At 44.7% G+C, this 25,525-nt stretch overlaps 1 protein-coding gene across 6 annotated transcripts in view; it reads right to left on the bottom strand.

Annotated features, from left to right (window-relative positions):
• The window catches only part of sugt1 (SGT1 homolog, MIS12 kinetochore complex assembly cochaperone), an 85,081-nt gene extending 60,003 nt beyond the window's left edge, over positions 1-25,078 (bottom strand). For 3 of the 6 annotated variants that reach the window (XM_043691172.2, XM_043691171.2, XM_043691169.2), the window contains exons 1-5: positions 24,987-25,071; positions 24,826-24,874; positions 18,409-18,499; positions 14,853-14,922; positions 6,827-6,897 (exon numbers count right to left, since the gene is read on the bottom strand). In XM_043691172.2, coding sequence (XP_043547107.1) covers positions 6,827-6,897; positions 14,853-14,922; positions 18,409-18,499; positions 24,826-24,874; positions 24,987-25,000 — 295 coding nt within the window. In that variant the 5' untranslated portion in view covers positions 25,001-25,071. Of the gene's footprint in view, positions 1-6,826; positions 6,898-14,852; positions 14,923-18,408; positions 18,500-24,825; positions 24,875-24,986 lie in introns of all 6 variants that reach the window. The other 3 variants (XM_087987869.1, XM_087987870.1, XM_043691170.2) reach the window with 2 other exon arrangements.
• Between the last annotated feature and the right edge of the window lie 447 nt (positions 25,079-25,525).

Below are 25,525 nucleotides of genomic sequence, written 5' to 3' on the forward strand. Positions count from 1 at the left end.
TTAATATTAATCAGCCCAAGAAAGATTGTAGCCTTACATGCAACACATCTGCGAAGGAAATGCAGGAAAGCGCCAGGGAATGTTAAGAATTTATTTTGTATTCTGGGAATCGATGATTTTAAAAGGAAAAGCCAATTTTGTAGGATGATGATACTGGACATGTTAGCTGAGCAAGGTAACTGACTTTTTCTACAGTTTAGACTAGTCCCTCATTATGATGTACTGTTAAAAGGGAGGGTTATCTAACCAAAGCCATTTGGAGCCTGGCTTGATCAAGGTTTCCCACTTTGATGTGCATGTCGCTTAATTAGTCAAGTATACTCAAATCTGCCAATGAGTTTCTCTTCCTCTGCAAACTTTTGCCTCACAGCGCCAGAGACCCGGGTTCAATTCCCACCTCAGGCGACTGTGTGGAGTTTGCACGTTCTCCCAGTGTCTGCGTGGGTTTCCTCCGGGTGCTCCGGTTTCCTCCCACAGTTCAAAAAGATGTGCAGGTAAGGTGAATTGGCCATGCTAAATTGCCTGTAGTGTTAGGTAAGGGGTAAATGTAGGGGTATGGGTGGGTTGCGCTTCGGGGGGCGGTGTGGACTTGTTGGGCTGAAGGGCCTGTTTCCATAGTAAGTAATCTAATCTAATCTTTATTGCTGTTTATCTGATTAAGGACATGTGGCGTTTTTGTAATTTAATACCAAATTTTGTGTAGACAGCTGGTTTGCAGGAATAAGGGGAGTAGCCCAAGAGCACTATTAGGGGTAAGAGCTGGTGCTACTACTCTAATGGTTTTAGAACCTTTGCTCAAGCCTGGCTTGTAGGTCTCTATGATATAGTGTAACATTAATGCCACTGGTAAATAAAGGTAATAATTTAAACTAAACTATCTGGAAGAGTTTTATATTCTAGACTACCAGAGTACCATCTCCAGGACGACCCAAGAGAGGCTTACAGGTAGAGTCCATCAGGAATTCCATGAGCTTCTTGAATAGGTAACTTAAACCATCTCCTGGACCTGAATAGATTCAGTACCTGTTAAATACCTTTTAACTGAGCCATTATTCCTTAAAGAAAGGTACAAAACAATATTTGCATGAAATTGCATGCATGAAAGAAACTCATACTAACAAATAGAAAATAAACAAGTCTTTTGCATCAGTATTTACTGTGGAAAAGGACATGGAAGAGGAAAATAGATGGTGACACCTTGCAAAACGTCCAGATTACAGAGGAGGAAGTGCTGGATATCTTGAAACGCATAAAAGTGGATAAATCCCCAAGACCTGATCAGGTGTACCGTGGGCCTCCTGCTGAAGGGCTTTTGCCCAAAACATCGATTTTACTGCTCCTCGGATGCTGCCTGAACTGCTGTGCTTTTCCAGCACCACTCTAATCTAGGCCCATAGAACTCTGCGGGAAGCTAGGGAAGCAATTGCTGGGCCTCTTACTGAGATGTTTGTATCAATAGTCACAGGTGAGGTGCTGGAAGACTGGAGGTTGGCTAACGTGGTGCCACTGTTTAAGAAGGGTGGTAAGGACAAGCCAGGGAACTATAGACCAGTGAGCCTGACGTCGGTGGTGGGCAAGTTGTTGGAGGTAATCCTGAAGGACAGGATGTACATGTATTTGGAAAAGCAAGGATTGATTAGGGATATTCAACATGGCTTAGTGTGGGGGAAATCATGTCTCACAAACCTGATTGAGTTGTTTGAAGAAGAGGATTTATTAGGGCAGAATGGCAGATGTGGTCTATATGGACTTCAGTGAGGCATTCAACAAGGTTCCCCATGGGAGACTGGTTAGCAATGTTAGATCTCAGAATAAAGGGAGAACTAGCCATTTGGATACATAACTAGCTCAAAGGTAGAAGACAGAGTGGTAGTGGAAGGGTCGTTTTCCAGACTGGAGGCCTGTGGCCAGTGGAGTGCCACAAGGATCGGTATTGGGTCCACCACTTTTCATCATCATTTGTATATATGATTTGGATGTGAGCATAAGAGGTATAGTTAGTAAGTTTGCAGATGACATCAAAAATGGAGGTGCCAGGGACAGGGAAGAAGGTTATCTCAGAATACAACAGGATCTTGATCAGATGGGTTAATGGGCTGAGAAGTGGCAGATGGAGTTTAATTCAGATAAACGTGCGGTGCTGCATTTTGGGAAAGCAAATCTTACCAGGACTTATACACTGAATGATAAGGTCCGAGGGGGTGTTGCTGAACAAGGAGACCTTGAAGCGCAGGTTCATAGCTCCTTGAAAGTGGACTCGCAGGTAGATAGGATAGTGAAGGCGGCGTTTGGTACGCTTTCCTTTATCGGTCAGAGTATGGAGTACAGGAGTTGGGAGGTCATGTTGCGGCTGTACAGGACATTAGTTAGGCCACTGTTCGAATCTTGCATGCAATTCTGGTCTCCTTCCTATCGGAAAGATGTTGTGAAACTTGAAAGAGTTCAAAAATTACTTAAAAGGGTTTGCCAGGGTTGGAAGATTTGAGCTACAGAGAGGTTGAATGGCTGGGGCTGTTTTCCCTGGAGCGTCAGAGGCGAAGGGGTGACCTTATAGAGGTTTATAAAATAATGAGGGGCATGGATAGGATAAGTAGACAAAGTCTTTTCCCTGGGGTGGGGGAGTCCAGAACTAGAGGGCATAGGTTTAGGGTGAGGGGGGAAAGATGTAAGAGATCTAGATGGCAAAATTTTCACGCACAGGGTGGTATGTATATGGAATGAGCTGCCAGAGGAAGTGGAGGAGGATGGTATAATTGCAACATTTAAAAGGCATCTGGATGGATATATGAATAAGAGGGGTTTGGAAGGATATGTGCAGGGTGCTAGCAGGTGGGACTAGATTGGGTTGAGATATCTGGTCAGCATGGACAAGTTGATTCCGTGCTGTATATCTCTATGACTCTAAATCTCAATCTAGCTACAGCAAGTCAGTTTAATATCCTTTATCCTTTTATTAAAAGTTTTAACTTACTTAGAGCATATAGGCCCAGCATTTTTACTAATTTAAAAGACAAAAGTGCTAACACATCCCAATTATGCGAGCAGACCAGACAGACATTCCATCAGAAGCAGCCGCCAGCATTTAGCATGTTTTAACCCACTCCCCGTCTCCTATGACGGGAGCCCTTCAAATGGAATTTTAATAGGAAAACTGTGCATAAAGGGGCTCTTGTAAGAACTGTATTTCGGGATTCTATTGCCGCCTCAAACTTGTGCTGTGATTTCTAAATAAACAGGCTAATTTTGCCCCGCACTGATTTTGGTTATTATTTGAACACGATCCTACATACGGTAAATGGAGCAAACATTAGCAGCGCAAAAAGCAAGATAGCAAGCAATATCACACAAAGACAGAATTATCCCGTAAGCCTTGAAGTAATAACCCTGATAGCAATATCTCAACCAAGGCTAACAAAGGAGTCAACCAAAGCTAACATTAAGTTTCAATCATTCAAAACTCCTTATGGAATTTTGATTCACATACAATTAGGAAGGCCATTTTCCCCATTTTAGTTCTACTGTTATGATGAGGGTTGAGGGGCATTCGACTTGTCATGCCTGTACCAACTTGTTAAACAAGCATCATTACCTAGTAACAAACTCCTTTTCTTTCTCTATTCTCTTGCACATTGTATATGATTATTTCATTCAAACAGTTTGTTTTGCTATAATGAGCATTCACTATAACAAGATTGACAAATTGGGGACACTGTCAGCACAAAAGATATGGTGGAGGTTTTCGCAGCAATCTTTAGTCAAAGGTGCCGAGTGGATGATCCATTTCAGCCTCCTGCAGCGGTCCACTTCTGGGTATTTAAAAAAAGCTGACCCAGCATTAATGCTCTATGTGAAAAGAGATGGGCATTGCAAAATCACCATGACTTTTTTTTTGAGAAACCATTAACCACCAAAACACCTGTGTACTCAATTAACAGGGGCATCCAGTTGGCTCAGTGAAGATAGCTACTGGTTGGAAATCGATGGAGACCAGTCAGATCACATGGAAGCCCTTATCAAAAGGCCAAAATGTAAGTCTTTCTAAGCTTTATTTCTTGTTTTCCTAACTTACATATAGTATATTCAGAATGTGGTGTAACTTTATTTTCTCTATCTTTGTGCCTAGGTACTTGGTGCCTCAGGTGGCACCCGGTGTTGGTGACTTTACACTTTTCACTGTATTCCTGTTCTGTTGTAACTGAATACACGTGACAACAAACCAAATTCCAAATTCAAGGTGTTCACAAGCAAAGTCCATTACGGAAAATGCTGGATCCACTTTTTATCTTTTCTATCATGAAGAGTTGTCACACAACTGAGCAACATTGGTGATTTTAGTAGTGGCACTTTTTTTTTGCCTTTTACCATGACTACCTACCACCAGTTGAGCCAATTCAATATTTATAAGCAAAGCCCATTAAGGGCAATGCTAACCATCAAACATATGGGAGGGGGAGGGAAAGGGGGAAGGGACGAAATCAAAACTGAGTTGGCAGGGTAAATAAAACACTGCATCCCCTGCAATGCCCACCTCTTTCGCAAGGCACTGAGAGCTGCATGTGCCTTAAAAAGGGCTTGGGTGAGGAGTTCCAACTCATTCTTGGTCATTGCCTTTTACCAGTGGAATTTAGTCCAAGTTCCAAAAGGAGATTAATTTGAGATTCCCCATCCCCCACTTCAAAAAGTGGTTATCACAGATGCTATCTTTAACAGAGTTGGCCACTGAGCATCCCTCAATGGAATGCATCCCCAAAAGCAAGCTATGAACTGTCTCTTAAAAATGTTTGCCACTATTGAAGTGGATTGGGAAACTGGGCAAACAACAATATCTTCATAAATAAAGGCACTTGCAGTAGTGTAAGGAATTAGATTTAGGTCTACATTTCTCACCTAACACCATCACTTGAGGACGGGAGGGAATTTACCCTGCTTTCTATGAGCTTGCATCCACCTACAATACTGCATTCCAGAAGCCAGTCATTTGCTGGTCACCAATTGTCCTTCCTCAATTGTCAAATTAATTGAACACCATCCTACCAAAGCCAAAGTGAATTCAATTCTCACTATTCATCCCTCAACAGAAACACAATATTAGGAGACATCGTAATGTTATGAAAAGTAGGAACCATAGCCAAGTTTCCTTAAGGAAACTACAGTGGTAGTCGTGATGGGGATACATAAATGGATAAAACTAAATGTTCAAAAATTTTCTGGCATTAAAGCTTGTAATGAGAATCGATCAACAATCACAGGCTCGTGACAAAAAACTGTACAAAGGCAGGTATTATGATCCAAAGATGCAATTACTTGCAAACAAATAAAGGATGGCCTCACTTAAAGTTGTGACTGGAAATCATGATTTTTCTTTTGATGAATTATAGCTTAGCACTGGAGGCAAGATTAAAGCTTTGACATTTTCTGCCCAGAAAAATTCAAATTTAAATACAGGAATAGTCAAATGCAAAAAACTGTACCTTCCTAGCTAAAATAGTATGCAAAATAAAAATGTATCACTAAACAAAAGAAATACAATTGGCAAGGTTGATGGGCAAGTTTTGCAGCAGCATAAACAGCAAACAGAAGTGCCATACAAATGTACAGCATGGAAACATACTCTTTGGTCCAACCAGACCATGCTGACCAGATATCCCAAACCAATCTAGTCCCATTTGCCATTACTTGGCCCATATCTCTCTAAACCCTTCCTTTCCACAAACCCATCCAAATGCCTCTTAAATGTTGCAATTGTACCAGCCTCCACCACTTCCTCTGGTAGCTCATTCCATACACATACCACCCTCTGCATGAAAAGTTGCCCCTCAGGTTCATTTTATATCTTTTGCCTCTCACCCTCAACCTATGCCTTCTAGTTCTGGACTCCCTGGCCCCAGGGAAAAATGAATGTCTAATTATCCTATCCATGCCCCTCATGATTTTATAAACTTTTATAAGGTTGGCCCTCAGCCTTCAATACTCCAGGGAAAACTGCCCCAGGCTATTCAGCCTCTCCCTATAGCTCAAATCCTCTAACCCTAGCAACATCCTCGTAAATCTTTTCTGAACTCTTTCAAGTTTCATAACATCTTTCAGATAGGAAGGAGACCAAAATGGCATGCGATATTCCAAAAGTGGCCTAACCAATGTCCTGTACAGTCACATGATGATCTATGAACTCCTATACTCAATACTCTGACCAATAAAGGAAAACATACCAAATGTCTTCTTCACTATCCTATCTTCCTGTGACTTTACTTTCAAGGAGCTGTGAACCTGCACTCCAAGGTCTCAGCAACACTCCCTCGGACCTTACCATTAAGTGTATAAACCTTTGCTTTCCCAAAATGCATTTGTCTAACAAACTCCATGTGCCACTCCCTCAGCCCATTGGCCCATCTGATCAAGACCCCATTGTAATCAGAGGTAACCTTCTTTGCTGTCCATTACGTTCCAATTTGCGGCGTCAGCAAATTTACTAACTATACTTATGTTCATATCCAAATTATTTACATAAATGACAAAAAAGTAGTGGACCCAGTACCAATCCTCATGGCACACCACTGGTCATAGGCCTCCATGCTGAAAAACAACCCTCCACCCTCTGCAGGAAGGTTCTGTGCACAGGAGAGGCCATAGAAGTGGTGGTTTGTGGTCAACGATGTTAAAGTAAAATTGGCAATCCTAAATGGATACATTGATATGAGTTCATTAGCATTGACTCATTAATTATGTTTCATTTTAAGCAGGGATTTACTGTACAATTAGATATTTCCATAACCAGTTTAAGTTAAAATCCAGTTTCCAGCTTAAAAAAGAAATTAAGAACACTTACTATCTAACTCCTGCCCTCTTGTAAAGGATTCCATTGATGACTGATACATTTTTAAGTGATACTCTGCAATTCTAAAAGAGAAGTAATACATTAAAACAACTTTTAATGAAAATGAATTAGCTCCATATAATTACTGAACTTTTTACTGTTTTTAGTAATCATTTTGAAACAAAAGTTTAGAAATACTAAAAACTCCTGCACAGATTCAATGGGAGCAGCATTTTTCCTTTTAGTAAGGGCAATAAATTCTGGCCAGCCAACGATGTCCCACAAAATGAATGTTAAATCATTCACGAGAAGTGGGTGTCGCTGGGTGGGCCCAGCATTGATAGCCAGTCCCTAGTTGCCCCTTGAGAAGGTGGGGGTGAGCTGCCTTCTTGACCCTTCTTTCCTGGAGGGAATTCCAGGATTCTGACCCTGGGACACTGAAGGAACGGTGATATATTTCCAAGTCAGGATGGTGAGGGGTTTGGAGGGGAACTTGCAGGGGGTGGTGTTCCCATGTATCTGCTGCTCTTGTCCTTCTAGATGGAAGTGGTGGTGGGTTTGGAAGGTGCTGTCTGAGGATCTTTGGTGAATTTCTGCAGTGCATCTTGTAGATAGTACACACTGCTGCTACTGAGCGTCGGTGATGGAGGGAGTGAATGTTTGTGGATGTGGTGCCAATTAAGTGGAGGCCGCTTTGTCCTGAATGGTGTTGAGTTTCTTGAGTGTTGTTGGAGTTGCCCCCATCCAGCGCAAGTGGGGAGTATTCCATCACACTCCTGCCTTGTGCCTTGTAGATGGTGGACAGGCTTTGGGGAGTCAGGAGGGGAGTTACACATTGCAGTATTCCCAGCCTCTGACCAGTTCTTGAAGCCGCTGTGTTTCTGTGGCTAGTCCAGTTCAGTTTCTGGTCAATGATGTTTATAGTGGAGGATTCCATGATAATAACACCTTGAATGCCAAGGGGCGGTGGTTAGATTGTTTCTTATTGGTGATGATCATAGCATGGCGCTTGTGTGATGCAGATATTCCTTGCCACATGTCAGCCCAAGCCTGGCCTTTGGTGCATTTAGACAAGGACTGCTTCAGTGTCTGAGGAGTCATGAATGGTGCTGAACATTGTGCAATCATTAGCAAGTATATTGAAACCTTATTATAATAGAGAGAAGGAACTGGAGAAACAAGTGTTAGTTATTGTCTGCAGAATGAGGAATCAAATTCAGATGATATGGATTTTGATGTATGTGGAGGTCCTTGAAGAGTGGGATAGGTTAGTGAACTGTCTGTCTCAGGAGCAAAGAACCCAGGTGAAAGGTTTATTGCAGCAGTACAAGGACATATGCAGGAATACTATTGTGCATGAGGTGGAAGTAGGAAATGCTGTTCCAATAAAACAACACTCCTACAGGCTTAATCCTCTCAAAGCCACACAGGTCCAGAAGGAATTGGATACAATGCTCAATGAAGATATAATCAAAGCTATCAGAGGAAGGTTCTTTACTCAGAGTTGTGAATGCATGGAATGCATTGCCAGTGGTGGTGGTGGAAGCAGAGTCATTGGGGACATTTAAGCGACTGCTGGACATGCACATGGATATCAGTGAGTTGAGGGATGCGTAGGTTAGGTTATTTTATTTTAGATTAGGATTAATCCTTGGCACAACATCATGGGCCGAAGGGCCTGTTCTGTGCTGTACTTTTCTAAAGATTTCACTTCCCGTCCAATTATAAACTTCTTTTACAACAGAAAAAGTAAAATGAAGTTGAATGCCCCATTGCCCACCAGAAACTTAAAATAATTGCAAAATATAGAAGTTTGACATTATTAACAATAATTCTATGCTGGGAAAAATGCTCTCAAATAATCAAAACATTTTCAAAGGATATCTTCCTTTTCACTTGCATATTTGTTATCTACTCTCAGCCTGTTAACTATCAAACGAGGCACAAGCCAGAATTGAGAGTGAATGCTTCCAACTTGTCTGGATAAGAGCAACTCTAACAATATTCTACAAGTTGACACAAAGGATAAGCAGCTCACTTGATCAGTAACACCGACAAATATTCAATCCCACCACTAGTGACATGTTAGCAGTAGTGTATATCATCTACACAGTGTACTGGAGAAATCCATCAAAATACTTAAATGGCAACGACCAAATCCATAAGTACCATATTGAAAAGGACCAGGACTGCAAATATATGGGCACACCTTCATCTGCAAGCTCACCTCAAAGACACGCTCCATCTGACTATTAAATCAATGTGGACTTCAATAGCTTCCTCATTTCCCCTTCCCCCACCTCATCCTAGTTTCAAACTTCCAGCCCGCACTGTCCCCATGACTTGTCTGGACTTGTCCTACCTGCCTAGCTCCTTTTCCACCTATCCACTCCACCCTCTCCTCCCTGACCTATCATCTTCATCGCCTCCCCCACTCACCTATTGTACTCTATGCTACTTTCTCCCCACCCCCACCCTCCACTAGCTTATCTCTCCATGCTTCAGGCTCTCTGCCTTTATTCCTGATGAAGGGCTTTTGCCCGAAACGTCGATTTTGCTGCTCGTCGGATGCTGCCTGAATTGCTGTGCTCTTCCAGCACCACTGATCGAGAATCTGGTTTCCAGCATCTGCAGTCATTGTTTTTACCTCGTTGATTTTAACCCTACTGCGAATCCTCTTGCAAGGATGCCTGCCTTGAAGAAGTTTTCCTCCTCTCTCTACAAGAATCTCAGAGTCCCTCTCCCACTGCAACTCCCAGGTCATTTCCTCTGCCCTGAAGCTCTTCAACCATGTCCTGAAACAAACTCGCTATCACAGCCACATTTGCTTCCTCAGTACCTGCCTCCGTAACCAACTCATCCCACACGGACTCCGGACCACCTTTAAACCAGCAGAGTTCGGACCCGAACAGGACAAACAGTACAGACTACAGATTCAAAAACACCAGCAACAGTTCTCCTTCAAGATCCTCCGCTCCACGCTTGCAGCAATGCGCCGGCACCTAACCTCTCTACAGTCTGCCCTGCCTCAGCTGAGGGCCACACTCTCTCAGAATTGCAAAGGACCCACTCTGTACTACATCCTCAGGAGAATTCATACTCTCAACAAACAGTATTTCAATTCCATCTCAAACATCAAAAACTGTAAGTACAACAAACTTTTATCCACCCACCTCCATAACCAGTGCTCCTCAAACATTCCAGAAGATTCCCCCGGCTTCGGAAACGCCATTAGCCATGCGGCTGATGCAGCTACCACCCCCACGCTGATTGATGATGTCACTTCTGCCCCCATCATCGCCGATGCCACACGCTCAGTGACTTCTGCCACCCCTACTGCCGTGTCTGCCACCACTTCCGACCCCACCAGCGCCCCCACAGACCCCACTGTCACTATCCCCGCCCCCCAGAACCCAGAGGGGAACACTACCCCTGCTCATGCCTCCACCCCCATTGCCCCCACCATCACACCCACTCCAGATACTGGCTCCGACCCCACTCCCAGCTCCACACCCACACCAGATCCCAACTCCCAGCCCTGCCGAGTTTTCACTATCCCTCCAGACCGACCACTCACTGGGGATGAACGATCAGTCCTCAGCAAAGGACTCACCTTCATCCCCTCCGTCCACGCATCAATGAATTTAATACACACCGTGACATCGAACACTTCTTCCGTCACCTCTGCCTCCGAGCTTACTTTCACAATCAGGACTCCTCCCCACCTTCAGAGGACCCCTTCGCCCACCTCCAACACACTGCATCCACCTGGACACCACGCGCTGACCTATTACCTGCCCTCGACCTCTTCATTTCCAACTGCCGCCGGGACATTAACGGCCTCAACCTGTCGACCCCCCCCTCCCCCACTCCAAACTCTCACCCTCAACGCGCAGCCATCCAATCCCTCTGCTCCAATCCCAACCTCACCATTAAGCCAGCGGATAAAGGGGGCACAGTGGTAGTCTGGCACACTGACCTCTACACCGCTGAAGCCAAACGCCAACTCGAGGACACCTCTTCCTACTGCCCCCTTGACCATGACCCCACCCCCCATCACCAAACCATCATCTCCCAGACCATACAGAACCTCAACACCTCAGGAGATCTCCCACCCACAGCTTCCAACCTCACAGTCTGGGAACCCCGCACTGCCCGGTTCTACCTCCTTCCCAAGATCCACAAGCCTGACCACCCTGGCCAACCCATTGTCTCAGCATGCTCCTGCCCCACTGAACTCATCTCTACCTACCTCGACACGGTCCTATCCCCCCTAGTCCAGGAACTCCCCACATACGTTCGAGACACCACCCACGCCCTCCACCTCCTCTAAGACTTCCGTTTCCCCGGTCCCCAACGCCTCATCTTCACCATGGATATCCAATCCCTCTACACCTCCATCCGGCATGACCAGGGCCTCCAAGCCCTCTGTTTTTTCCTCTCCAGATGTCCCCAACAGTACCCTTCCACCGACACACTCATTCGCTTGGCCGAACTGGTCCTCACCCTTAATTTCTCCTTTGAATCCTCCCACTTCCTCCAGACCAAAGGGGTAGCCATGGGCACACGTATGGGCTCCAGCTATGCCTGTCTCTTTGTTGGCTACGTAGAACAGTTGATCTTCCGTAATTACACCGGCACCACTCCCCACCTCTTCCTCCGCTACATTGATGACTGCATTGGCGCCACCTCGTGGAGCAATTCATCAACTTCACCAACACATTCCACCCTGACCTTAAATTTACTTGGACCATCTCTGACAGCTCCCTCCCCTTCCTGGACCTCTCCATCCCCATTAGTGACGACCGACTTGACACTGACATTTTTTACAAACCCACCGACTCCCACAGCTACCTGGATTACACCTCTTCCCACCCTATCTCTTGCAAAAATGCCATCTCGTATTCTCAATTCCTCCGCCTCCGCCGTATCTGCTCCCAGGAGGACCAGTTCCACCATAGAACACACCAGATGACCTCCTTCTTTAGAGACCGCAATTTCCCTTCCCACGTGGTTAAAGATGCCCTCCAACACATCTCGTCCACATCCCGCACCTCCGCCCTCAGACCCCACCCCTCCAACCGTAACAAGGACAGAACGCCCCTGGTGCTCACCTTCCACCCTACCAACCTTCGCATAAACCAAATCATCTGCCGACATTTTCGCCACCTCCAAAAAGACCCCACCACCAGGGATATATTTCCCTCCCCACCCCTTTCCGCCTTCCGCAAAGACCATTCCCTCCGTGACTACCTAGTCAGGTCCATGCCCCCCTACGACCCACCCGCCCATCCTGGCACTTTCCCCTGCCACCGGAGGAACTGTAAACCTGTGCCCACACCTCCTCCCTCACCTCTATCCAAGGCCCTAAAGGAGCCTTCCACATCCAAAGTTTTACCTGCACATCCACTAATATCATTTATTGTATCCGTTGCGGTCTCCTCTACATTGGGGAGACTGGGCGTCTCCTAGCAGAGCGCTTTAGGGAACATCTCCGAGACACCCACACCAATCAACCAAACCGCCCCGTGGCCCAACATTTCAACTCCCCCTCCCACTCTGCCGAGGACATGGAGGTCCTGGGCCTCCTTCACCGCCGCTCCCTCACCACCAGACACCTGGAGGAAGAACGCCTCATCTTCCGCCTCGGAACACTTCAACCCCAGGGCATCAATGTGGACTTCAACAGTTTCCTCATTTCCCCTTCCCCCACCTCATCCCAGTTTCAAACTTCCAGCCTGCACTGTCCCCATGACTTGTCTGGACTTGTCCTACCTGCCTCGCTCCTTTTCCACCTATCCACTCCACCCTCTACTCCCTGACCTATCACCTTCATCTCCTCCCCCACTAACCTATTGTACTCTGCGCTACTTTCTCCCCACCCCCACCAGCTTATCTCTCCACGCTTCAGGCTCTCTGTCTTTATTCCTGATGAAGGGCTTTTGCCCGAAACGTCGATTTTGCTGCTCATCGGATGCTGCCTGAATTGCTGTGCTCTTCCAGCACCATTGATCCAGAATCTGGTTTCCAGCATCTGCAGTCATTGTTTTTACCCTATTAAATATGTAGCCGTACCTTTAGTGCCACTGGGTCAAAAAACCTGAAATTTCCTCCCTAACAGCATCCATAGCAGTTCGAGAAGCAGCTCACCATCAACTTCTCAATGACAATTAGGATGGGCAATAATTCCTAGTTCAGCCAGCAATCATAGAATCCCTAGCGTGGGAAGAGACCCTTGGGTCCATCGAGTCCACATTGACCCTCCAAAGAGCATCCTGCCCAAATCCACGCCATCCTTGTAACCCTACATTTCCCTTGAATAATCCACCAGGTTGGCACATCCCTAGACACCATGGGTAATTTAGCATGACCAATCCACCTCACTTGCATATCTTTGGACTGTGGGAGGAAACTAGAGGACTCAAGAAACCCACGCAGACACGGCAAGAATGTCTCTCTGTGTGAAGTCTGCACAAACCCAGGGAACCCAGATCCCTGGCGCTGTGAGGGAGAAGTGCTAACCACAGCCACTGTGCCACCCAAGAAGAAAAATTGAGAGTTGTTGGCCATACCTTTGAGTTCAAGAAAAGGTCATTCACTGTTCAAATATTTTGCATCTCAACCTCTAATCTTGCTAGATCAACACTGGTTACCTCTTCACTCTAAGTAACTCAAAAATTTTAGAATTTGTGTTTTGGTTTCTCAATTGGATGCATCCAATCATCTCATTCAACAATTTAATTCCTGCAACTAGAAGTTATAATTTAAAACATGAGTTATGAAACTAGGTTTGGAACAACTGCCATAATCTTTTAGGTGGAGCATTGGTGAGACCACAATTCAAATACTATACATAGAATTGATTTCCTGATTTAAGGAATATTGTAAATGCATTTCAAGTGATTCAGAGGTGGTTTATTATATTGATACTTGGAGTGATTGGGATAACGAGGATTGGTTGTCAAGATGGGCTTGTTTCTACTCGAGTTTAGAAAAAGGGGTGCCTTCATTGAACTGTTTAAGATTCTGAACAATCTTGATAAGGTGAACGTGGAAGTTTCCTCCTGGGTCTGCTCAGGATTAGGAATTGCTTTTTCTGATAAGATGAAATGAAGTTTCTTTAGGAAGTTTGTGCAACTTTGAAACACAGCATAGGAGGGGTCATTTACCTCTCCTGAACCGTTACTAAATAGACTATGACCCAACTGTCTCTACCCTATCCATTCATACAATGTTTCCAAATCTGCCAACTCACGTTAGGAATACATGGAACAAAAGACATTAGTTCGATAGTGTGGAAGCCACTTTATCATACCTGGTCTTATACTTTTAAATGTTTTATTAACAGTAATTGGAAAGAGATGATCACATTGACTTAATCAAGTATTAATGAATGCCTCAAGAATCCACCACCTACTCTTCAGATTGTCTCTCTAGAATCCTCTTAACAGAACCAAATGCTTAAAAATGCAACAAAGGAAAATTAATTTTAGTTCATGAAAATTTTAAAGCAAAAACCATTAAGTAGATTATGTAATAATTAAAAAAAGATGTGCTTTAACCACTGTTCCCAAGGTTTGGTGTTTTCTAACCAACTTTAGTTTTTTTTGCTCAGCTCATTACAGGTTGGACATCCAAAATCTGGTTGTTTGGAAACTGGAATTGACCAACACAAGACATTTTTGATAATGGTACAACCAGACTGTACCATACTCTGGCATTAAACAGAATGCAGATCCAAAATCCAAAGTCTAACACTCCCAATGGTCAGGATTCTGGATGACTTCAGATTTATTGTGCAAGTTTAAATGGCAACATCAATTTCTTTCTCAAACAAACAGTTACAATTCTGATTCTTGGATCAAATTTTCTGATTTCTATATCTCATGTGTACTTAGAAAAGTTAATCCTGAGCATGAAATCACCGCTGTTATTATTTCTTGAAGAAAACAAAGACATGTTTCCAGCTCATTACATGTAAACAGAAAACAAATAGGCACTAATCAATCACAAATAAGCAAACAATAAATATACTCACCCTTTTCTGAGATAAGCTAAAGCACAGTGGGGTTTCAACTTGAGGGCTTTGTTGGCATCTTCTACAACCTCTATAAAGCAAGAGAGTAATATTTAATCAAATTAAAAACATGTTTTTCATTTTATAATTGACTTCATCGACTAAATCTATGATTTGATAATGAGCAACTATTATCCATGGTCATTAAGGTGCATAAGAGATGGTCCTGATTTAGAAATGAACTTATGCTTCAAATTCATTTTCTTCTTGCAACAACTCTTTCAAGATTCCTACACTTTGTCTTAAGTTTGTAAAGGAAATAATCTGATGGTTTAAAATGACACAGTATGGCACATTATGATATCAAAACCAACACAACACTGCTTGATGTGCAACTATTATCAGACCAGGATCTTCAAGAGGATTAGCAGGAACATTTCTCGATGAACATTCCAGATAACCAAACAAACCAAGCACATAATGCCTCACAAATAGCAAAGAATGAACTCATCTTACTCTTTAATGATTTCATGGGATGTGGGTGCCACCAGGAAGACATGCACTTGTTGCCCATCCTTAATGCTCTTGAAGTAGCTTGCTAGGCCATTTCAGAGGACAGTTAAGGATAAACTATACTGCAGTAGATTTGAAGTAACATAAACCAGACAAGGCCTTTCAAAAAGGATAGGAGTAAACCAGATAAGTTTTTTCCTCCGATGGTCAATGCTGACTTATCATGCTCACTTTTACCAAGTCTAGGTTTATAATCCTGATTTATTAAATTAATTTAAATCCCTCCAACTGCCTTCATGACGCATGATAGATATCCAAAAAGTTCTTCATCCTGGCTTTTTTTCCCCCCCTCAAATCTGACGTTACTGGATAGGATTTGTGGACTGCTGACATTTTCCCAAAGCAAATTAGGACAAAGTCAACAAACAAAACATGTCTACCTTCATACAAGAAGGATATCAGAAGTTATAGCTTAAGCAACTAAACGGCAATTTTAAACCAGAAAGACCGGTAAAGTTGAAGATGTGGGGATTCAAATAGAGTCCAGGAGCATCAATTACTGGGCAAATGTAAAAGCCAAATGAACATTCACCACCATGGTTCCAGATGTCCTAAAGAGAAAACCTGGTTAGGGTACAAAATACAGGTGCTACGAGAAAACTTGCCGTCAAAACAAAACTGTCAGGCTTTGAAAGAAACCAAAACAGTTAGAGGAATTCTGAAAAGACAAACATGTATCTGGAGGAGTGAAAGATTAGAAGCAAGGGAACAAGTGATTGGAGATGCTGCTGCAGACAGTATGGGAGAGATAGAAACAAGGTATGAGATGTGACTGCCACTGGTTAGGCCAACATTTAGAGACCACCAACAAAAGGTGGTGGTGCAGGGTCTTCCTGAAGCATTGCAGTATTACCCACAGTTGTCATGAAGGCAGTTCCAGAATTTTTACTCAGCAACAGTAAAGGAACAACAAAATCGTTTCAACCCACACATTTCCCAGCCTTGCTCCTCTAGGAGTTGAAGGTTATAGATTTGGAAAGTGCTGTTGCAGGAGCTTTGCTAAGTTCTTGCAGTGCATCTTTTAGATGGTACACAATGCCACCACTTTGTATTGTGGAGAAAAGAGTAAATGGTGAATGCTGGGCAAATCAAGCTGGTTGCTTTATACTTGAGGGTGTCAAGTTTAAGGGCTGTGAGAGCTGCAATTACCCAGGAAAGTGCTGAGTATTCCATCACACTCTTGTCTTGTGCCCCATTTTGTGGCAGCCAATAGAGAATCAAGAGGTCAGTTAAACACTACGACATCTATATCCCTGGTCTTTGACCTGCTGTTATGGTAAGATTTTATATGACTGCTCTGGTTCAATTTCACGTCTGTGTTGACACGAAGGATTCAGTGACAGTAATGCCAATGAATGTCAAGGATCAATAGTTAAATTCTCTCGTCGGAGATGGTCATTGCCTGGCATTTCTGCAGAAATGTTATTTGCCACTCATCAACCCAGGTCTGGATGTTGCCCACAAATTCCTATGCATTCCCGGTATCTCTAGTGTCACAACTGCAAACACCATGCAATCATTAGTGACTATCCTCATTACTGACATGAAGAAGGGAAGATCAATGAACCACCTAAAGAAAATTGGGCCTAGGGCATTACTCGGAGGAAGCCTTGCAGAGATGTTCTGATATTGCTAATAGTTAACCTGTGACAGCCACAACTATCTTGTTATGTGTTAGATAGGTCTCCAACAAGGGAGGACTGGTCCACACATCCATTCCTCACTCTATCCCTTTAACCCTGTATGGGGTTTTACCCCATGGCTAAACCACGTAACTTGCCCATCTTTGGACTTTGGGAGGAAACCAGAGCACCCAGTGGAAACCCACGCAAGGGAAGAACATGCAAACTCCACAGTCACCCAAGCTCAGAATCGAACCCAGGTCCCTGGTGCTGTAAGGCAGCAGTGCTAACCACTGTGCCACCATAAAAGCTGTTCAAGTTGAGGTGATCCTCCATTCGTTATGTCTCAGTTTTAAATTTTCAACTAAACCAGCATCAATTGTCTTTTGCAGAAGAGAATTCCAAACTTCTACCTATTGTTTGTGTGTAGTATTTCCTCATTTCACTCTTAAAATGTCTAGAACTGACTTTCAGATTATGGCCTCAATGCTAGAATACAGCTTTCGTAGAGAAAAAAAAGTTTATTTCTTTCTGCCCTGCCCATTCCCTCAATATTTTGAGAGCTTTCATCAAATCATGCTTTGGCTGTCAAAACTCCATGGAGTATGATACTAGTTTGTCCAACCTCCATTTAATTTGACCCATGAATCCAGATATAATTCTAGTAAACCTGGATTACACATCCTCTAAGACCAATGTATCTATCTTAAGGTTTGGCACAGAACTGCTCGCATCACTCTCCTCTTTCCTGTCTCTAAACATTTGGCTCAACAAATATTTTTGCCACCTCATCAAATCTCTTTTGCAAGTCCATAAAAGTACCAGTTGCATTACCTTCTTCAAATCTCACCATGATTACATTAAAGAACTCAACTTTACATACAAAGTATGATTTTAAATCCACAAGCGATGTAACAATTTTTCCAGGTTTGCAGCCCTCAGAACTTCATCACTGACATGACACTGATTGGCTATTTCTATTGCACGAAAGAAATCGAAGGAAATAATATTCCTGTTTGCACAGAGAAACAGGAAACAGGGAAAGAAGCAGAATGCCAAGACGTCTAGTGTCCATCCACTTGACATTGCTCCAAATCTTTGCTTTCCCAGGAAAAAAGGGTGGAATGTCCAGCTATAAATTAGGCCAAAGATATTCAAGACAATAAAGCAGGATTTAATAAGACAGTATCTTAATGTGATCATTGGGAACAAACAGCCATAAAATCTCACTAAAATTACCAACTGAAAAGGCAAAGGTAGTCAGGATGCAAAATACAGACCCTAAAATGAATACAAATCAGTGTCTTTTATTAATTCAAAAAAAATCTGCCAAAACCCTGGCAAAAGGAGTACAATCAAAATCTTAGTGCTGTTGAACTTACCTTCGTAATTCTTAAGTAATATGTGTGCATAGGCTCTTTGGCAATAATATTCTGCTTTGTCCAAATCCTGTTCTACTGCAGCAGTGATCTCCTGGAAGAATAAAAAGTATGGTCATAAACAGCGTAACTTAGCAACCCTACTGAAACAATACTACAAAGGACAATTCTAAAATGGCATATTCCAAGTTCGATGAACAAAACAAAAAAATTCACAAAACTGTAAAGTTTAGAAAAATGAATACTGGCAATGTTATTTCTATTAACATTAATAGGCAAAATTAATTTTCCTTTTTCCAAGTTAGCATTTCACACCAACTCATTTGTTATAGCTGTGGGCCTTGCAGATATACATATTACAGCAGCAGCTGCTCAGAACAACTTTCCAGGAACATTTTTAATGTTTAAAAGCATGAAACAAACATAAGCAACCCATTGGTGGGGTTAAAATGTAAAGCATGCAGCACTTTTTGAAAAAAAGACTAATTTATATATTAATATTTAATAGTAATATGACTACATTCTATTGAAGAATAAATGCAAAATTTTCTTAAAATGTGTTTTAAAACACATTGTCCTTATTTTTCAATAATGCTGTTAAATGAATGTTTAATAGTGGTCTTTTGATTCCACAACAAAAGCAAAATCTAGCCAATATGTAATAATGTAATAATGATTTGCATTTTTTGCCATGACATACAAACTCAGCAAGACAGATTGCAAATAGTTTGCTTCAATCAAAGCTGTATATGAATTTCATTAGGAGGAGAAAGTGAGTTCTGCAGATGCTGGAGATCAGAGCTGAAAATGTGTTGCTGGAAAAGCGCAGCAGGTCAGGCAGCATCCAAGGAACTGGAGAATCAACGTTTCGGGCATAAGCCCTTCTTCAGGAATCCTGAAGAAGGGCTTATGCCCGAAACGTCGATTCTCCTGTTCCTTGGATGCTGCCTGACCTGCTGCGTTTTTCCAGCAACACATTTTCAGCTATGAATTTCATTACCAGATTCTGGATATGGGGAATTTGCTGTAGTGCAGTACCTAGTAAATAACTTTAGATGAACTGAGGAAGAACTTTTTTTGAAATTTATTTGGGGGGGGGGGGGGGGTGCGGAGGCATGAATCTTTAACAAGGGAGTTGAATGTGCAAAATATTGAATGTTGGAGAAGTAAACACCTTCAGAGCATACACAATCAAATGTTCAGGTTGTGTGTGTTATTGTGTGTTCAGGATGGACACAGCAAGTTGAATTGAAGCCAAAATTTCCTCAAATGTTATAAAGTCTATTCTTCTTAATAGTGCTAGCATTCTACAAATTTTCTAAACTTCATGCACCTTTGACCTTAAATTGCATCTTACTACTGCATTTATCACTTCCGCAACAAACGAAAAAGCATAATTTCCCAAAATCCTAAAATCTATATTGTAATATCTAACCACTTCTCACTATTTCTACTATGCTTCTTCAAAAACCTGGTATCATCCTCAACCTAAACACCAAAAAACCATGCTCAATAATCTAAATATCCAACTCATTCCTTTTTTATGAATTATAACTAATTCTTCCACTTCTTTACAGTCTGAAGTAGAAATATAACTCAAGGCTGCATTTCCAGAACACTATCAATTATATACCACCATGGAACATTTGTCCTTCTAAAAGAGTCCACTGTTGCGACCATCTGTCTCATCTTGCCATACCCTTTTCATTGGATAGATCGTTACTCAAGAAACTATTGCATTGACTTGGAAAATAAAATTACAATAACAATACTTATTATTAGTTAGGAGAAAGTGAGGTCTGCAGATGCTGGAGATCACAGTCATTCCTGATGAAGGGCTTATGACCGAAATGTTGATTTGCCTGCTCCTTAGATGCTGTCTGATCTGTTGTGCTTTTCTTGTGCCAAACCTTTCGAATTTATGAGTTATCCAGCACTAAAAAAGAGACAACTTCATTTGCATGGAATTTTCAGCTAAATCCTCCTTTTCCTCACTCTTGCCAATTCTTTTACCCTAACTCACTATTCTTTCCAGTTGTAGAGGCTTTGGCCAGCCTGGGAACCCTTTTTCAGTGTGGCCACAGTAAAGAAATTAAAATGAAATTAATCCGTATGAAGAAATTCCTGGACTCTTCACTGAACCAGTGTGTACACTTGGCTTGATGATGGAGCAGAATCAAAAATGGTGGCGCTGGAAAAGAACAGCTGGTCGGGTAACATCCAAAGAGCAGGAGAATCGACGTTTCGAGTTTAAGGTCTTCATCAGAAATATGGTGGGCCCCAAGAAGGAACATAGCTTGGAATACGATAGGTGGATGAAGATTGGGGAGGGGGAGGGGGGGTGATGGTGATAGGTCGGAGTGGAGGGTGCAGTGGATAGGTAGGAAGGAAGATGGACAGGTTGGACAGTTCAAGAGGGTGGTGCAGAGTTGGAGGATTGGATATGGGATAAGGTGGGGGAGGGGAGATGAGAAAACTGATGAAATAAACATTGACCCAGTTGGTTGGAGGGTCCCACAGCAGAAGATGATGTGTTCTTCGCCCAGTGATCGGGTGGCTAGGATTTGGCAGCGGAGATGCCCCAGGATTTGCATATCGTCAGAGAGGGATTTGGAGTAATCAGCCACAGGGCAGTGGGTTGTTTCATCTGTGTCCTAGAGATGTTCTCTCAAATGTTCCTCAATTTGGCATCCTGCAAACTCTAACCCTGGGGCAGGTATTTGACATTGGAGAAGTCTAACGCGACTCCTCCGGGCTGTAGGCTGCCCAGGTGGAACATGAGGTGTTGTTCCTCCAATTTGGAGTTTGGTTCATTGTTGGCAATGGAGGTGGCCAAGGATGGTCATGTTGGAAAGAGAGGGAAGGGAAATTAAAATGGGCGGTGAAAGGAGGTGTGGACGACCCCTGCAGGCCAGGTTGAGATGCACAGCGAAACATTCCCTTAGTGTATGGTTGGTCTTGCCGATGTAGAGAAGAGCTGAAAATGTGTTGCTGGAACAGTGCAGCAGGTCAGGCAGCATCCAGGGAACAGGAGAATCGACGTTTCGGGCATAAGCCTTTCTTCGGGCTTATGCCCGAAACGTCGATTCTCCTGTTCCCTGGATGCTGCCTGACCTGCTGCGCTGTTCCAGCAACACATTTTCAGCTCTGATCTCCAGCATCTGCAGACCTCACTTTCTCCTCGGGAGCACTCGATACAGTAAACTAGGTTGAAGAGCTGGGGAAAGTTATTTCAAAACTGCAGGCTTTAATTTTCAAATGCTCTCTGGCCACAGAAGTAGCAGAGAGCTGGAAGACAGGTAGCTTACTACCATTATTCAAGAGGATTGTTAAGTATAAACAGGGAACTACAGACCAACAAATCTATAGTGGAATAAAAACATTTCACAGAATCATACAAATGAAAGCATGGCATTCGGCCCATCGAGTCCACACTGACCCTCTAAAGAGCATCCCACCCAGACTCGCCCTCCTGCCCAATCCCTCTAAGCTAGGGTTTTCCATGGTTAATCAACAGAGCCTGCACGTCTTTAGAAAATATTTAAGAACAGAATTAACCTCAACATGCAAGCACCAGAATTAATCAAGTCAGATAGGCAGGGTGACTTTGTCAGAGGGGGAACCATGCCAAACAAACTGGACTGAATTAACATTGTTTAGGTGTGCAGGTGAGGGTAGTGTCGCAATTCAAGAAAACAGCCACCTTCTCCAAGGTAATTCAGAACAGGCAAGACTGTAAGAGGAGAAAGTGAGGTCTGCAGCTGCTGGAGATCAAAGTTGAAACTTTATTGCTGGAACAGCACAGCAGGTCAGGCAGCATCCAGGGAACAGGAGATTCGACGTTTCGGGCACAGGCCCTTCCTCAGGAATGAGCAGAGAGTGTTCAGCAGGAGAAGATAAAAGGTAGGGAGGAGGGACTTGGAGGGGGGGGCGTTGGAAATGTGATAGGTGGAAAGAGGTCAAGGTGAGGGTGATAGGTCGGAGTAGGATGGAGGCGGAGAGGTCAAGAAGAAGACTGCAGGTCAGGAAGGCGGTGCCGGGCTGGAGGGATCCGGCTGAGACAAGGTGGGGGGAGGGGGGATGAAGAAACTGGTGAAGTCCAAGTTCATCCCCTGTGGTTGGAGGGTTCCCAGTCGGAAGATAAGACACTCCTCCTCCGACCGTCGGGTTGTTGTGGTTTGGCGGTGGATGAGTCCAATGACCTGCATATCCTCGGTGGAGTTGAAATGCTGTGCTACAGGGTGGTTGGGTTGGTTCGTCCGGGTGGCCCAGAGGTGCTCTCTGAATCGCTCCGCAAGTAGGCGGCCTGTCTCCCCAATATAGAGGAGGCCACACCGGCTGCAGCAGATGATGTGGGTGGAGGTGCAGGTGAATCTGTGGCGGATATGGAAGTTTCCTTTGGGGCCTTGGAGAGAAGTGAGGGGGGAGGTGTGGGCGCAAGTGTTGCACCTCCTGCGGTTGCAAGGGAAGGTGCCAGGAGTGGAGGTTGGGTCGGGTCGGTGGGGGGTGTGGATCTGACAAGGGAGTCGCGGAGGGAGTGGTCTCTACGGAAAGCTGATAGGGGAGGGGAGGGAAATATATCCTTGGTGCTGGGGTCTGTTTGGAGGTGGCGGAAGTGACGGCGGATGATGCGCTGTACATGGAGATTGGTGGGGTGGTAGGTGAGGACCAGTGGGGTTCTGTCCTGGTGGCGGTTGGAGGGGCGGGGCTCAAGGGCGGAGGAGCGGGAAGTGGAGGAGATGCGGTGGAGGGCACCGTCGACCACGTCGGGGGGGAAATTGCGGTCCTTGAAGAAGGAGGCCATCTGTGTTGTACGTATTTTGAACTGGTCCTCCTGGGAGCAGATGCGGCGGAGACGAAGGAATTGGGAGAATGGGATGGCGTTTTTACAGGGGGCAGGATGGGAGGAGGTGTAGTCCAGGTAGCTGTGGGAGGCGGTTGGTTTGTAGTAGATGTCCGTGTTGATTCGGTCGCCTGAGATAGAAACAGAAAGGTCTAGGAAGGGGAGGGAGGAGTCCGAGACTGTCCAGGTGAATTTGAGGTCGGGGTGGAAGGTGTTAGTGTAGTGGATGAACTGTTCAACCTCCTCGTGGGAGCACGAGGTAGCGCCGATACAGTCATCAATGTAGCGAAGGAAAAGATGGGGGGTGGGGCCAGTGTAGTTGCGGAAGATGGATTGTTCCACATACCCTTCGAAGAGGCAGGCATAGCTGGGGCCCATGCGGGTGCCCATGGCTACTCCTTTTGTTTGGAGAAAGTGGGAGGATTGGAAAGAAAAGTTGTTCAGGGTGAGGACCAGTTCGGTCAGTCGAAGGAGGGTGTCGGTGGAACGGTACTGGGTGGTACGGCGGGAAAGGAAGAAGCGGAGTGCTTTGAGTCCTTCGTGATGGGGGATGGAGGTGTACAGGGACTGGATGTCCATGGTGAAGATGAGGCGTTGGGGACCTGGGAAGCGGAAATCCTGGAGGAGGTGGAGGGCGTGGGTGGTGTCACGAACGTAGGTGGGGAGTTCTTGGACTAATGGGGACAGGACCGTGTCGAGGTATGCCGAGATGAGTTCGGTTGGGCAGGAGCAGGCTGAGACGATGGGTCGTCCGGGGCAGTCAGGTTTGTGGATTTTGGGCAGGAGGTAGAAACGGGCGGTGCGGGGTTGTGGGACTATGAGGTTGGAGGCGGTGGATGGGAGGTCCCCTGAGGTGATGAGGTTATGGATGGTCTGGGAGATGATGGTTTGGTGGTGGGGGGTGGGGTCATGGTCAAGGGGACGGTAGGAGGAGGTATCTGCGAGCTGGAGTTTGGCCTCAGCGGTGTAAAGGTCAGTGCGCCAAACTACTACTGCTGTAAGACTGTAAGAGCCTAGCATAGCCAGAGATGCCTTCAAGTCCACGAACGAAGAAAGAAAATGCTCCTAAAACTTGGAAGCTTTACGAATGGCAACATAAACAGAAATGCTAATTCATCGTGAGCCCCAGCCCAGTGAGATATGAGTACAGACATCCCAGAAACTTGGTTCGGGGGGAGGGGGGGACTTTTAAAATTACTACTGAGGAAGAGCACCGTGGGTGAACCTAAACCACATGGACTGCTGCAGTTCCTGGGAGGCAGCAGCTCACCATCAGCTTCCACAAAGGAACACAGGTCTCGCAGACCAACCCCGTGAGCAGGAGAAAGAAATCGGACTGCTACCTGCATCGCAAGGACAGCACGGGCGCGACGGGCCGAACAGCTGCAAGTTTCCACAGGTCTCACATTCGTGCATTTTGGTCCAGTCTAAACCACCCCCACCCCCCACCCCGTAACCATGCTGCAGCCGGGTCTCCCGTATGCTCAAGGACCGGGAGGCCCACACGAGGAAACTTCACGGGGCCGCAGCATCTGGGAACCGCTTTACCGCCCGCCCCGGCCGCAGCAAGTACCCACCTCCAGTGCTCTTTCCGGGCACTCCTCTATGAACTGGTCTGTAAAGACGCTGTCAAAATAAAACAAAAATATATATTTTTTAAATTAAATACACACAAAAAAAAACGGGAGCTACGTTCGCGAGCCGAGAGCGGACTTTAAACGGCGGGCACACGACTCACCCGTCGGCCGCCATGTCGCCGTCGCTGCTGCTGCCGCCGCTTTGGAAACTTCTGGAAGAAGAAGCCGAGAGGGTGCGCCACCGCTAAAGAGCCGGCGCAAGAGGCAACCGCCGCACCGCGCCTGCGCAAACGTCGCGATGGCGCCATCTTTGTAAAGGACGGTCTTGACACTCTGAAGGATTGCCAACCCCTGCCTGACAGTGGCTGTCAGGGACATTTAATCATTTGTCTCAGGGCTGCTGAATCAGGTGGCGAAAGGGGAAGCAAATAACCAAATGAAAAACAAAGGGAAGTGGTTAGTAAATAAAAATGGAAAGATGCTGTGAATCAGTTCTGAGGAGGGGAACGTTAACTCAGATTTCTGTCCACAGATCCTGCCAGACCTGCTGAGCCTTTCCAGCAATTTCTGTTTTTGTTTTTGAAAATGGCCAGTAAGTTTGTAGAGGACACCAGAGTTGGAGGTGTAGCGGACAGCGAAGAAATTTACCTCAGAATTTTAAAATTTATTTCATATGTACTTTTACAAGACAAATGCAATG

This window comes from Chiloscyllium plagiosum, unplaced genomic scaffold (assembly GCF_037043375.1).
Source record: "Chiloscyllium plagiosum isolate Xiang-an unplaced genomic scaffold, Cpla_swu_hap1 HiC_scaffold_6, whole genome shotgun sequence".
NCBI classification, from domain to species: Eukaryota; Metazoa; Chordata; class Chondrichthyes; order Orectolobiformes; family Hemiscylliidae; genus Chiloscyllium; species Chiloscyllium plagiosum.